Below are 12,671 nucleotides of genomic sequence, written 5' to 3'. Positions count from 1 at the left end.
AAAGCAGTATCTGTGAGCCATTAGGGAAATGCAAATCAAAACAACAATGAGATACCACTTCACACCCACAAAGAGGGATATAATAAAAAAAGACAGACATTAACAAATGTTGGTAAATGTGGAGAAACCAGAACTCTCATACATTGCTGATGGGAATGTAAAATAGTGCAGCCTCCTGGGGAAACAGTTTGGTAATTTATCAAAACATTAAACATTGAGTAACCATATGACCTAGCAATTCCACTCCTAGGCACACACCCAAGAAAACTGAAAACATATGTCCACACAAAAACTTGTATATGAATGCTCATAGCAACATTCCTAATAGCCCAAAAGTGGAAACAATCCAAATGTCCATCAAGTGATGAATGAGTGAAGAAAAAGTGGTATATCCATACAATGGAATATTATTTAGCCATGAAAAGGAATGAAGTACTAATACATGCTACAACACGGATGAACTTTGAAAACATTGTAAGTTATGATAACATTATAAAATAATCCAGACACAAAGGCCACACATTGTATGATCCCATTTACACGAAAGGTTCAGAATAGGCAAATCTATAAAAAGAGAAAGTATATCAGTGATTGTCAAAGGCAGGGTGGGGAGAAGGGGAGGAGGAGGAAGAAATGAGGAATGACTGCTAATGGGTATGAGGTTTCTCTTGGGTGATGAAAGTGTTCTAAAGTTAGATGGCAGTGTCATCACACAACTCTGCACATATGCTGAAAACCACTGAGTAGCACACTTTAAAAAGGTGAATTTTATGGTATATGAATTATACCTCAATAAAACAAAAACCATGATGAATTACCATTACATACCTAGTAGAATGAATAAAATAAAAAGACTGCAAATATCAGTGTTGGCAAGGATGTAGAAGATCACTGTTGGTCAAAGGGTAAAACAGAACAACTACTTCAGAGAACTGTTTGGCAGTGTCTTACAAAGTTAAACAGGCATGCACCTTATGACATGTCAATTCAGCTCCTTTTTATTCAAGAGAAGTGGAAACTTATGATCACAAGACTTGTCCAGGAATGTTCATATCACCTTATTCACCACTGTCCAAAAATGGAAAGTATCCAAATGCCCACCAGTAGGAGAATGGATAAACAAATTGTGGTATATTTAGACAATGGAATAATACTCAGCAATTAAAAATAAACTGATATGGACCTTGAGGGTATTATGTTAAGCAAAATAAGCCAGACAGAGAAAGACGAACTCTATATGACTCCACTCATAGGTGGAAGTTAACATAAAGACAAGGAGAACTGATGGGTGGTTACCAGGGAAAAGGGGGGGGGGGGGTGGGGAAGGGCACAAAGGGTGAAGTGGTGTACCCATAACATGACTAACAATAATGTACAACTGAAATCTCACAAGGTTGTAATCTATCATAATCTTAATTTAAAAAAAAGTAAAAAATAAATAAATAAAATAAAAATAAACTGATAGGTGCAGCAACATGGATGAACCTCAAAATCATTATCCTGATGAAAAGAAACCTGATACACACACAAAAAAAAAACCCAGACTATATCATTCTATTTATATAAAGCTAAAGAACAGGCAAAACCAATCTATCATGGTAGAAAAGAGAGCAGTGGTTTTCAGGGCAGGGTAGAGGGGAAGGAGCACAAGAGAACATTCAGAGGTAATGAAAGTAATCTTGGTGGTTATACAGGTTTATGAAATTGTCAAAATTAACCAAAACGAATACTTAAGATGTGTGCATTATATGTAAATTTTATCCCAATTCAAAAAGAAACAATAGTATGTGAAAAAATAAATGTTTTACTAAAATATTCATGGGTGAAGTGATACAATGTCTGGCATAGGTTTTAAATACTCCAGAACAAAAAAATGGGAGTCAAGGGGCTGGCCCAGTGGCATGATGGTTGGGCTCGAATGCTCCACTTTGGTAGCCCAGGGTTCACAGCTTCAGACCCTGGCTGTAGACCTACACATCGCTCATCAAACCATGCTGTGGCAGCATCCCACATACAAAAAAGAAGAAGGCTGGCACAGATGTTAGCTCAGGGACAATCTTCCTCATCAAAAAAAAAAAAAGGGAGTCAGGTAAAAGAAGACCCACATACATTGATAAATGTTGAAGCTGAATGATAAATACATCAGGTTTATACTATTCTCTCTAGTTTTGTCTATGTTTGAACACTCACACAATGAAAAGTTAAATTATTCATGCATAAAGAAATGACTATATCTTACTGTAGTTCTGTGGCACAAGTTCTGGGTTCTTAGGAGTTTTCAACTTGTAGGATACATCTCCAATACTAACTGTATCACCTAAAAGAGAATAAGGAAACACAACCATTACAATAGACAAGTAAGAAAACCACACACTATACCTTTCACAATGATTCTCCTGACCTACAGAGCAGGATGTTAGAGAAATGTAGCACACATTGTGTCAGGCACTATGCTCAAAAATGTCTGTTCAAAGCATAAGTTATATAAAGAAGTGAAGCATCAGTGAAATTCACATTTTAAATATGTTAGCAAAAAAGGTAAAGTACAATAAACTATACTAACCAGCATTATTTTCTCATTAATTGTAATACTAATAAAGTCAACAACAATAGACAAGAAAGCATTTTGTTGAAGATCATCCAAAGCATCCATAGGGTGGTATCTTTAACACATATCTGCAACCTTTTTACATCTTTATAAGTTCTTATTTTTATTATATACAACTTCAAGTTCTCCAGTAACACAACCCCAAAATTCAGTATTTCTAGGTACACACACAAAAAAAGTAAAGCCCCAGTGGTATACATGCCAAGAATCCATACATGAAACAAACAAAAGCTCTCAGTAACTTCTACACGGTTCTAATTTTTTAAAGTAACATTAATTACATTCATTTCTGGCTGATCTTCTAAAGTGCAGGACGAAACCAATCTCTGCTTTGCTCTCTCCAACAGCAAAACAGACTTATTGATACCATCTGCACCTGGAACTTCATTTGGAAAGGGTTCAAAGATGCTTAGAAAAAGTAGCTGTGCAAAACGAGTCTTTCCACATTCCCAGTTTTGAGCTAGTGAGGTATCCTGGAGACTAAAGGCCTTAAATCATGGTAATAACAACAGCCAACACTTGTTAGATGATTAGTGTCTTCTAAGTACTTTACACACTCCCAAAATAACCCTGTGAGACAACGACTTTACAAATGAGGAAATTTGTAAATCTGTGAAAAGTTTTTATAGATAAATAAATTTATCATAGGTATGTGGTAAATTAAGAGAAAAGTAGAAACATTGTGTAGAACACGGGCATACTTTCTAATAAAGATAACATGTATATTTAGAGTTCAGTTGTACAAATCAAAGGAATTTTCCTCTGAATTAGTCTAGACACAAGCTATTATTTATTGAGTAGTGGCTATTTGGCAAACACTGTAAAGACACATTATTTATGTCATTTTACTTAATCTTGGCTCTAAGTAACCCATAGTTCCTATGAGCTATTTCATATAATAGCTGTAACAAAAGCTCCATTTCAAACCAGCTTAGTAAAAAAAACCTTGGGGTTTCTGTTAGAGCAGTTATATGACATAGCTCACAGGAACCACGGGTTACTGAAGAGACCCAGACTCAGAAACCAGTCCACAGCATGACAGGGAAGGCAACAGGAAACACAGTCAAAGTCGCACCCCAGGATAATCTCACTGAGATACAGCCCCTGGCACCACCAGATCCACAGCAGGGGACACCATGACCAGAGAACAACTTTTTTCTCCTCAAACATTTCATTTTACTATTTTTCAAACCTGTCGAAAATATCTTCAGGATAAAAGATCTGAAGGAAAAACACCACCTTAAGTTGCAGAAATCATGCTTCTTTACCTTTAAAGTTTTCTGATACATCTTCAAATAATAAGGATGTGACCATAAGTAAACTGTTCCTGCAGCCTTTGCACAACTCGCTTATGATTCAAAGCCTTGGGCAGGGCATTTAACCAGCCAAGCCTACGTCATTACCCACAGCCTGGCTGCCGGGGAGCAGGTGGAAGAACGAGCTAACCACTGTGATTTCCAGAGTGGAGTCAGGGCCCTGCTTCCTCTCAAGACTCAGACAACAGGGGATTCCACTCCCCTCTCTCTCCCTTTCCCTTTCATCCCCTCACCTCCTCTCCTCAAGTGTCCTTTGCTTTTCTTTCTCCTCCCCAACTTCTTCACATGGGGTGCAGAGGCGTAGTTCTAGTCTCTTTTCCATTCTATCTACAGCCTCTCCTCGATGAGCTCACCCAGTTTTGTTTAAAGTGCAACTAATATATTGCTGGTTCTGAAATTTGTATCTCTAACCCAGACCTCAGAACTCCAAACACGGATATCCTAAGAGGCACCTTTAACTTAACATATTCAAAACTGAACTGATCTTTCCACCAAAATGTGCTCCACCCACAGTGTCCCCCAGTTCTACTGGCAACTTAATCCCTCCAGTTGCTCAGATCAGAAATCTTGCAGTCATTCTCAACTTTTCTCTCTTTCACACCCCAATCCATCAGAAAACTCCCATTCACTCTGTCTTTAAGATATATCCAGTGTTGTCCACTTCTCACCACATCCTCTATCACCATAACGCTGATGCTAGCCAGTTAGGGGTTTTCTACCTAAATGTATTTTGTCATTTAAACAGCATTATCGCCCACCTTCTAACAGATCTGTTTCAACCCTTGCGTTGCGCCCTACAGTTTATTCTCAACAGAGCAGCCATGGTGATCATAATAAAATAGGAATCAAGTAACGCCAGTCCTCTGCTCAACCCTCCCGTCTTTACAAAGGCCTAAAAAGCTATTTTTGATCTGGCTCCCCCATTTCCTCTCTGACCTCATCTCCTGCTAGTCTCCTCACTTAATCCACTCCAGCCACACTGGTCTCCTCACAACCCCTTGAACATGTCAGACATATACTCATTTCAAGCTTTTGAACTAGATTTTCTAACTGATTGAAATACTTTTCCTAAATATATCCATTTATCAATTAGAGTCCCAGCAAGAAACAGATGGTACATTCAAACTGAGTAACTGAGGAGAGCATAATAAAGGAACCACTTACAAAAGTGTGGGCAAAGTGTAGGAAAATCAACAAGGATGGTGCAATACCCTGGGACTGGCAATAACAGAAAGCCTGAAGGGGCAAGGGCAGAGAGCAAGCAAAGAGTGAATATATTCAGAAAGCCTCCTAAGAGGAGCTGTGACCCTTCGTGGAGGAATACAGCAAACCCATGGTGGTGACCTGGCAAGGAAGGAGACAGGGAATAAACATGAAGCAAAGCTGACAGATCTAAAAGTAGAAATAGACAAATCCAAAATCACATCCGGATATTTTAATATCTCTCTCTCAGTAAGTGATGGAAGAGCAGGAAAAAATATATAAGGATAGAGAAGTAAGGATTCTGCTTCTCAGCCTTTTGGCTAAGATCAAGTACAGAAATAAGGATAGAGAAGATCTGAAAAGACTATTAACCACTCAACTTAAATGACCTTTATGGAACACTACATCCAACAACAACAGAATACATATTCTTTTTAAACGTGCACTGAACATTCACCAAAATAGATCATAGGCCAGACAAGTCTTGATAAATCTCAAAGGACTGAAATCATACAAAGTATGTTTTCTGATCAAAATAGAATTAAACTAGAAATCAGTAACAAACAGGTAACTGGAAAATCTCTAAACATTCGGAAATCAAGCAATAGGCTTCTAAAAAACCCAAAAAAGAAATCACAATGGAAACTGGACTCATTAAGAAATGGAGCAATGATCAATCCACCACGCCTGCTGTAGGCAAGCATTCATATGGGTTAGGCATTTGCCCTCCCTGCCTCAAAGGCTGAAGTTCTTGGCCAACTTCTGTTACCGTGCAATACTTTCCTGAGTCACCTAATCCATACAAATGGCGCAATTCTTATCTAAGCCTCAGTACAACTAAGCTTTAAATGTCTACTTTGGTTCAGATCTCTCTTTTGAGTTCCACACCTGTCAGAAGTCTGCGGGACACTTTACTTAGAGATTCCAGAGAGATCTCAACTTTAACACGAGAAAAATAGAACTCTATATTTTCTGTTGTGTTGTCCAACCAGCTCCACCTCTTAGATTCCTATCTCAGTAACTGATGCTTTATTCCCTCAGCCTGGAAGGCCTTCCACATCTCCCTCACACTTCTTTCCCTTACACAACTAGTCCTCAAATATCTTCATGTCCCCACTGAACCTTTCCTACTTTTCCTTTTGCATGATCTCCACTTCCCTAAAGTGATCACTCCATTCCCGTCTTTCTACTAGCATAGTATGTGATTAATGATTCTGTAAGAGCATTTGTCACACTGTATTACAATTATTGGTTATGTTTCCTCTACAACAATGGTCTTTAAATTAAGAGACACAAACACTTTCCAAGGGTACAGAGCATGGTGGTCTTAAGGGGATCACAGTTTCCAGATCTCCGTTCCATGCGTTCTGCCCTAACACTGATCTGAATAAGAACTAGCCCTACAGGTTCTCCATCCCCACAGGCCCTTTTAGGAGCCCTTCTCCCACTTATTTCACTATGGTGTATGGGGCATTGCTCCAGGGTAGTACACAAACGGACATTTTAAATTATGGTTTAGGAGAAGCCTCCTTTAAAAATTATTCAAATCAACATAAATCTGCCTAGATATTGTTTTTCCATGTGTCATATTTTTCTGTTATATTTTTGGTGAACAATTGTTTTGTTTTACATGCCCAATATTCTTTCCCCTTTCTTTTGACAACAGAATTCCTCTCTCCAGGGCAGAACCCATCCCATTTGGTTTGAGTAGAGTTCATACCACTCATCCCAACCTTTACCCTGGCGACAAAACCCCCGGAAGTTCGTAACAGGAACCCTGCCAAAACATTCTACTCTCTGGCCACAATAATTGTTTTAGAGATGGGCACACGATCCAAGCTTGGCCAATAAGAGTTTTCACCAGGCTATTTGTCAGAGCTCACAGGAAAAGATGTTCTCTGGTCTTCTGACACTGTAAAGACAACAAAAGTCTGCGACTATCAGTTAGGCTATCACTGCTATCACTTATAGAAAGCCTACCAGACACTGAAACCAAAACAGAAAAAAAAGATCTAATAATGGAGAGTGGAAAGCAGGATGACCACAGGGAAAGGCAAAGCCCACACTCTGAAATTATTTGAGCATCCCCCATCTAGCGTAGCCTAAAGTCATTGGACCTCTCATCTATCTGAACAAAAAATGTGTTTTTCTGTGCACATTTCTGTCACTTAAAACCAAATAACTACTGACTAATACAATAATTTTTGTAAGGTAAAAGCAGGCAGAGCAAGTGTAACAATCCCTATTTTACAAAGAAAGTACACACTCAGAGAGAAATATGGAACATTTTGATCCCAAGAATATTCTGAAAACAAACATTTTAATCAGATTAATACTAGCATTTGTAAATTTTCATCAAGTAACTAGCTTTCAGAGCAAAATTCATTAAGCCACAAAAACTCCTTGATCAATTTTTATAGAGCATATTTTCACTTTTCTTTTATTTAAACTATGATTTTATAGTGAAGATTTGATTTATCAATCACTTTTTTGGTGATATAGAATTTTACTAATTGCATCTTGTACAACTCTGTGTTTTCCTTTGTGGTCATCAGCATAGGTTGAATACCAAAAAGATTTTATTCTTTCCTCAAAGTTTAATCAATAACAAATTTTGCAGTATATAGCTTTGTCCGAGTTTTATCTTATATTGATAATTTCTAATAATTATTTAAAATGTTCATATGACTGATAGTTTTTTATTTCATTCTTGGCTAACCCCAGAGAAATTTGGATATTTTCTTCAGATATTTCAAGGCTGTTCTATTGTCAAGATCTTTACCAATCTCAATAATGCTTTTCTCACTTAACATATTTAGGCACATCTGTGGTAGCCCGTCTCCTAAAATGTGCTTTTTAATGCTCTTAGTCTCTCCCAAATTGTAAACAATGGATTATGTTAGTGAATATATACACTTTAGGACATGCAGTTCTATGAAATGTACTGACAATTCAATGACATAGCTTTGACAAAGAAGGTGGTTTAATTCAGGGTTTCTCAACAGCAGCGCTATTGACATTTGGAGCCACATAATTCTTTGTTATGAGGGGCTGTCCTGTGCATTGTAGAATGTTTACAGCATCAATGGCTTCTACCCACCAGAAACCAGTCGCACCCCCTTCCTCCTGAGTATGACCACCAAAAATGTCTTCAGACATTGCAGGGGAGGGGAATCACCCCTGGTTAAGAACCACTGGCTTAGCGTCACCATTTTTTTTTAACACAAAACTTACACCCAAGAGAAAACCAAATATATCAGCAATTTCCAGGTTAGTCTGCATGTTCCTAATACAGGTCTTCCTAAGGATTTATTTGGTTTCAACTGTAATGGGATTTTACTCCTTAACTCTTTAATACAATAACAGGGTCACAACGTCCTCAGGGTCAAAATAGCCTGCTGTAGGTTCAAAGTAGTTAATAATTTCCCCAAAGTTCAATACTAGTAAAATACAGAGCAAAGACCTGAACCATACTATAGCATTTCCCTTTACCTCACATTTCTCAGTGCAAACCAGAGTTCCATATTTCCCCTCCCCGAAGTCATTAATTCTATTGTAGACCAAGGATATAATCTTAAAATCACAGAAATGCACATAGAAGGATGTTTACTGCACTGCTCATATATTTAAAAATAGAGAAACTGAATATCCAAGAATGGGAAATTGGTAAAATAAATTATATAACTATATCAACTTAATACCTATTTAAAATGAGCACATATAACAGTATCTATCATAATGTTAATATGTTCACAATAATGGCTAAGTGAGAATAAATTAAAAAACATACATGATCCCATTTTTTAAACAGAAATTTGTATAAATAAGTAAATATTATATATAAAATCTGATAGGATTAACACCAAAAAGTTGACAATTATGAATTTGTGTGGGAGGATTATGTTTTAAGGGATTTTGCTTCTATTTTTCGCTTTTCTACAAGAACAGAGACTTCTTGTAAAAAAAAATTTTTAATATTTCTATAAATAAATTTATTTCATACACTAAAGTCATAAAGATAAAGCAATGAATCCCTTTAATGATGGCATTAAGTGACAGCACTAATTGTGTCATGGTGGATTTATACGGAGTTACATTTCCAGGTTTATCATTTGATCTTGATCTATGGTATAGCTGAACCTATTTAACATCAGAGTCCTACTGAACCCACCTGCCTGGCTCCCTCTTTGAAAACACTACAATAACCCTTATTGAAAACTTTGTCGTAGCTAACCTCTTTGTTCCTACAGCCAAGAGACACTACTACTAACTGAAGTGTCAAGAGATAATAAAGAATTTACAAATTATAGATACTTAGACTATCTGAAGCAAAGGATAAAAAGCAGTGAGTTTGGGGATTTTTATTTTTAACACAAATGACCCTCTCTTCCTTCTACTTACCAGTGTTTATAAAGTCAACAAGGCAATTCCAGCCTCTCCTGCTCCGTCTCTGTATGAACTTTAACATAAGCCACTGAATGCTTATTAGGTACAAAATGTTGACAGGTACCAAAAAGAATATAAAGATAAAGAAGACATACATACAGTCCAGGAGAGATAAGAATATTATATAACTTGTATCTATTGTTTATGTACCTGTTGCTCTTTTTCCATACTAGAAAGCAAGGTCAATTACATGCAGAGAGGAGATTATGCGTTACTGGTCACACGCGTGAGTGAGGCTGAAAGCATCTTTCCAACTAAACTGTAATTAATTACGGCATACTGCTATTTGTGGTTTTCCATTTGTCTGGGTATGACCTCTGGGTTCAAAACGGGACACTCCAACCTTGATGGCCAACATCATGTCCCAGGGTAGCCAAGAGCTTGCCTCCTGTTTACCTGGCTCACAGCTGTTATTTGAGCCCAGATCTCTGATGAGTTCCCAGCTGCATTTATCCACAGTTGGAATAACTTCAACCCTGTGAATCTTTGCAGTGGCAAGGAAAGTAAGTTTAACACAATTTACTCCTTGTGGTGTGATCTTGCCAGAGTCAATGTCTGAGTCTAAGAAGTTAATACGTTGTCTGTAATGTGTCCATTTGAAGTAAAGCTTGTACGTTGATTTGCCAGACATAACACAAATTTTGAGGACATTTACAACTAATCACAAATACCTATATAAAAGATGTTAAAAATTCACATGCACGTGCATTTCTAATGTTTTTATAATCAACATTATTCACGTACAAAGAATAATTTTAATTTTTTAAAAAGTTCACATGAATTAACTCAATTCCATCTACCTACCCACATCGTTCTGACAGTTCTAAACTTAAAATGAACTGGTTTCATTTCTTGTAAAGCCAAGGAAACAGAATAACTCTCCCATAGCTGAAAATATGTATACCAAGAATAATAAAGAAGCTAACTTTTATTGAACATTAATATGTGCCAGGAATCGTATTAACTAATTAAATCTTCATAACAATCGTATGGATATACTCTCCTTATCCTCATTTTATGGTTAAAAAAACTAGGCCACAACATTCAGTAACCTACCCTCAAGTCCTCATATCTAGACAGTGTAGAAATGGACTCCAACTCAGACCGTTTAACTCCAAAGCCCAAGTTATAAACTACACTACACTCCGACACTTGACCTCTGCCTTCTAGGACAAAGGAGTAACAAGCGAAAAACTCAAAGAACAGGGGCTGGCCCCGTGGCCGAGTGGTTAAGTTCGCGTGCTCCGCTGCAGGCGGCCCAGTGTTCCATTGGTTGGAATCCTGGGCGCGGACACAGCACTGCTCATCAAACCACTGTAAGGCAGCGTCCCACATGCCACAACTAGAAGGACCCACAACGAAGAATATACAACTATGTACTGGGGGGCTTTGGGGAGAAAAAGGACAAAAATAAAATCTTTTAAAAAAAACTCAAAGAACAAAAAACAAAGAAATAAACAAACACCCTGTAAGTCACAATAACTGATAAAGGGGCAAAATTTGAAATCGCAACTCTATACAAGAAAACGAAAAAATTCATTTGTCCAGCGAATGAATGGATGAAATGAAAGGTGTGGGACTTAAACCGCTCATTTCCTGGCAAGGAAAATTATCTGGAGTGCAAGAAGACGGGTAAGGGAAGAGAAACAATGAAACCTTCAATTGCATAGTGAAAACCTCCCTTATTGTAAGCAACAATGACACTGACAAAATCTTGCCTAGAAACAGTTTGCCATTCAAGAGCAGCAACAACATACATCTCTTCCCTTACCCAACACAAATGCTCTAACTCCAACACACAAAGAGAGATTCCTGAAACCAGCTCAGGTAGAGCCAAACAACACTGAGCTTAGAAATCAGAGCGTGTGATTCTAACGCAGTCACCAGTTAGCTGTGGGATCACCAGCAAGTCACTTTTCCCTTCTAGGTCTTGATACCTCAATTGTAGAGTCAGGGGCTTTAATGAAGTTGAAAGAAAAACTCTTGTAAAACTTGGAAAGGTTCGTGGATATATGTCAAACATCGTGAACGATGGGTTCTTTGGCGAGAATGTACACTTCTAAGTCGCCATTAGCCCTCGCTGGAAGCTGCCACAAACCGGCTTCCAGGCCCTTTGGACTCAAGAGAGCAAGGTCAAGTCCAGCTTTCGACAGCCTCTGAAGGCTGCTGCATTACCCTCTGCGCGGACTATAATCCAGGTCAGAACTGTGGGGGTGAAAGCAGAGTGGGAGAAGGAGAAAGCACTATTCCAGGTCATCAGAAACCTTAGTCCAGTTCCCTTGGGCCACAGAAAAAGACACAGAGAGCGCGAGCGCCTTGCCCCGTGTTACACCGCAGTTAGCGGCAAGTGGAGAGCAGAACCTGATCCCGGCTCCCAGCGCAGCTGCAGCAGCAGGGAGGGAGCGGCGGAGGCGCTAGGGGCCCCGCGCGGATCGCAGGGGCTGCGGGGGGCCGGGGTTACCTGTGTCGGCCCCCGCCCCGGCGTGCCGCAGTCTGACCTCCGACCGCCGCCCGTCGCCGCCCGGCCTGCCCCGCACCACCTGCCGCAGGAGCAGCCGCACGCGCCGCGCGGCCGGGCCGCCGTGACCGCCCGGCGTCCCGAGCAGCAGGAGCCGGGACTGCATGGGGCCAGGCCGTTGCCGGGGACGGCGAGGGCGTCCGGGGCGAGCGGCGTCGCGGGCGGGCAGCGTGAGACGGCGAGGCGAGGGGGACAGGAAGCGGCTCTGCGCCGAGTCCGCCGGAAACTGCTTCCCCCGGCGCGGCCGCCTCCGCCGACTCGGGCCGGCCCGGCCCACGGGGGCGGAGGGAGCTGCGGCGCTCTAGCCGAGGAGCCGGCGCCGGGGGCCGACGCGGAGCAGGCGTGGCGGAGCAGGGGGTCGGGCTACCTGCTGACGGGGAGCTGCCCTCGCTCCTCGCCCTCCCTGCGACCCCCATGCCGACCTCCAGCCGTTCCCTTGTGGTTCTGTAACGACGGGTGTTAGGAGCGTTTGGTGCTGTGACCCTGCAGATGCTTTTACCGTCTCCATTTCTTGGTCAATGGCCCAGTCTTACTAGAGTGCGCTCTGCCGGTACGCCGCTTCAAATCCTTTCCAGAAACT

At 40.2% G+C, this 12,671-nt stretch overlaps 1 protein-coding gene across 3 annotated transcripts in view; it reads right to left on the bottom strand.

Moving 5' to 3' along the window:
• Nucleotides 1-12,369, bottom strand: part of VWA8 (von Willebrand factor A domain containing 8) — a 358,168-nt gene extending 345,799 nt beyond the window's left edge. Inside the window, exons 1-2 of one of the 3 annotated variants that reach the window (XR_011527880.1) lie at nt 12,035-12,296; nt 2,240-2,317 (exon numbers count right to left, since the gene is read on the bottom strand). Coding sequence is in view for 2 of the 3 variants with exons in the window: in XM_070578403.1 (XP_070434504.1) it covers nt 2,240-2,317; nt 12,035-12,197 (241 nt within the window). In the remaining variant the exon portion in view is untranslated. Of the gene's footprint in view, nt 1-2,239; nt 2,318-12,034 lie in introns of all 3 variants that reach the window. The other 2 variants (XM_070578403.1, XM_070578404.1) reach the window with 2 other exon arrangements.
• Nucleotides 12,370-12,671: the final 302 nt, after the last annotated feature.

Source organism: Equus przewalskii, chromosome 16, assembly GCF_037783145.1.
Source record: "Equus przewalskii isolate Varuska chromosome 16, EquPr2, whole genome shotgun sequence".
NCBI lineage: Eukaryota > Metazoa > Chordata > Mammalia > Perissodactyla > Equidae > Equus > Equus przewalskii.
The sequence above is the reverse complement of the archived record's forward strand: the minus strand, read 5'-3'. Positions and strand labels throughout refer to the sequence as shown.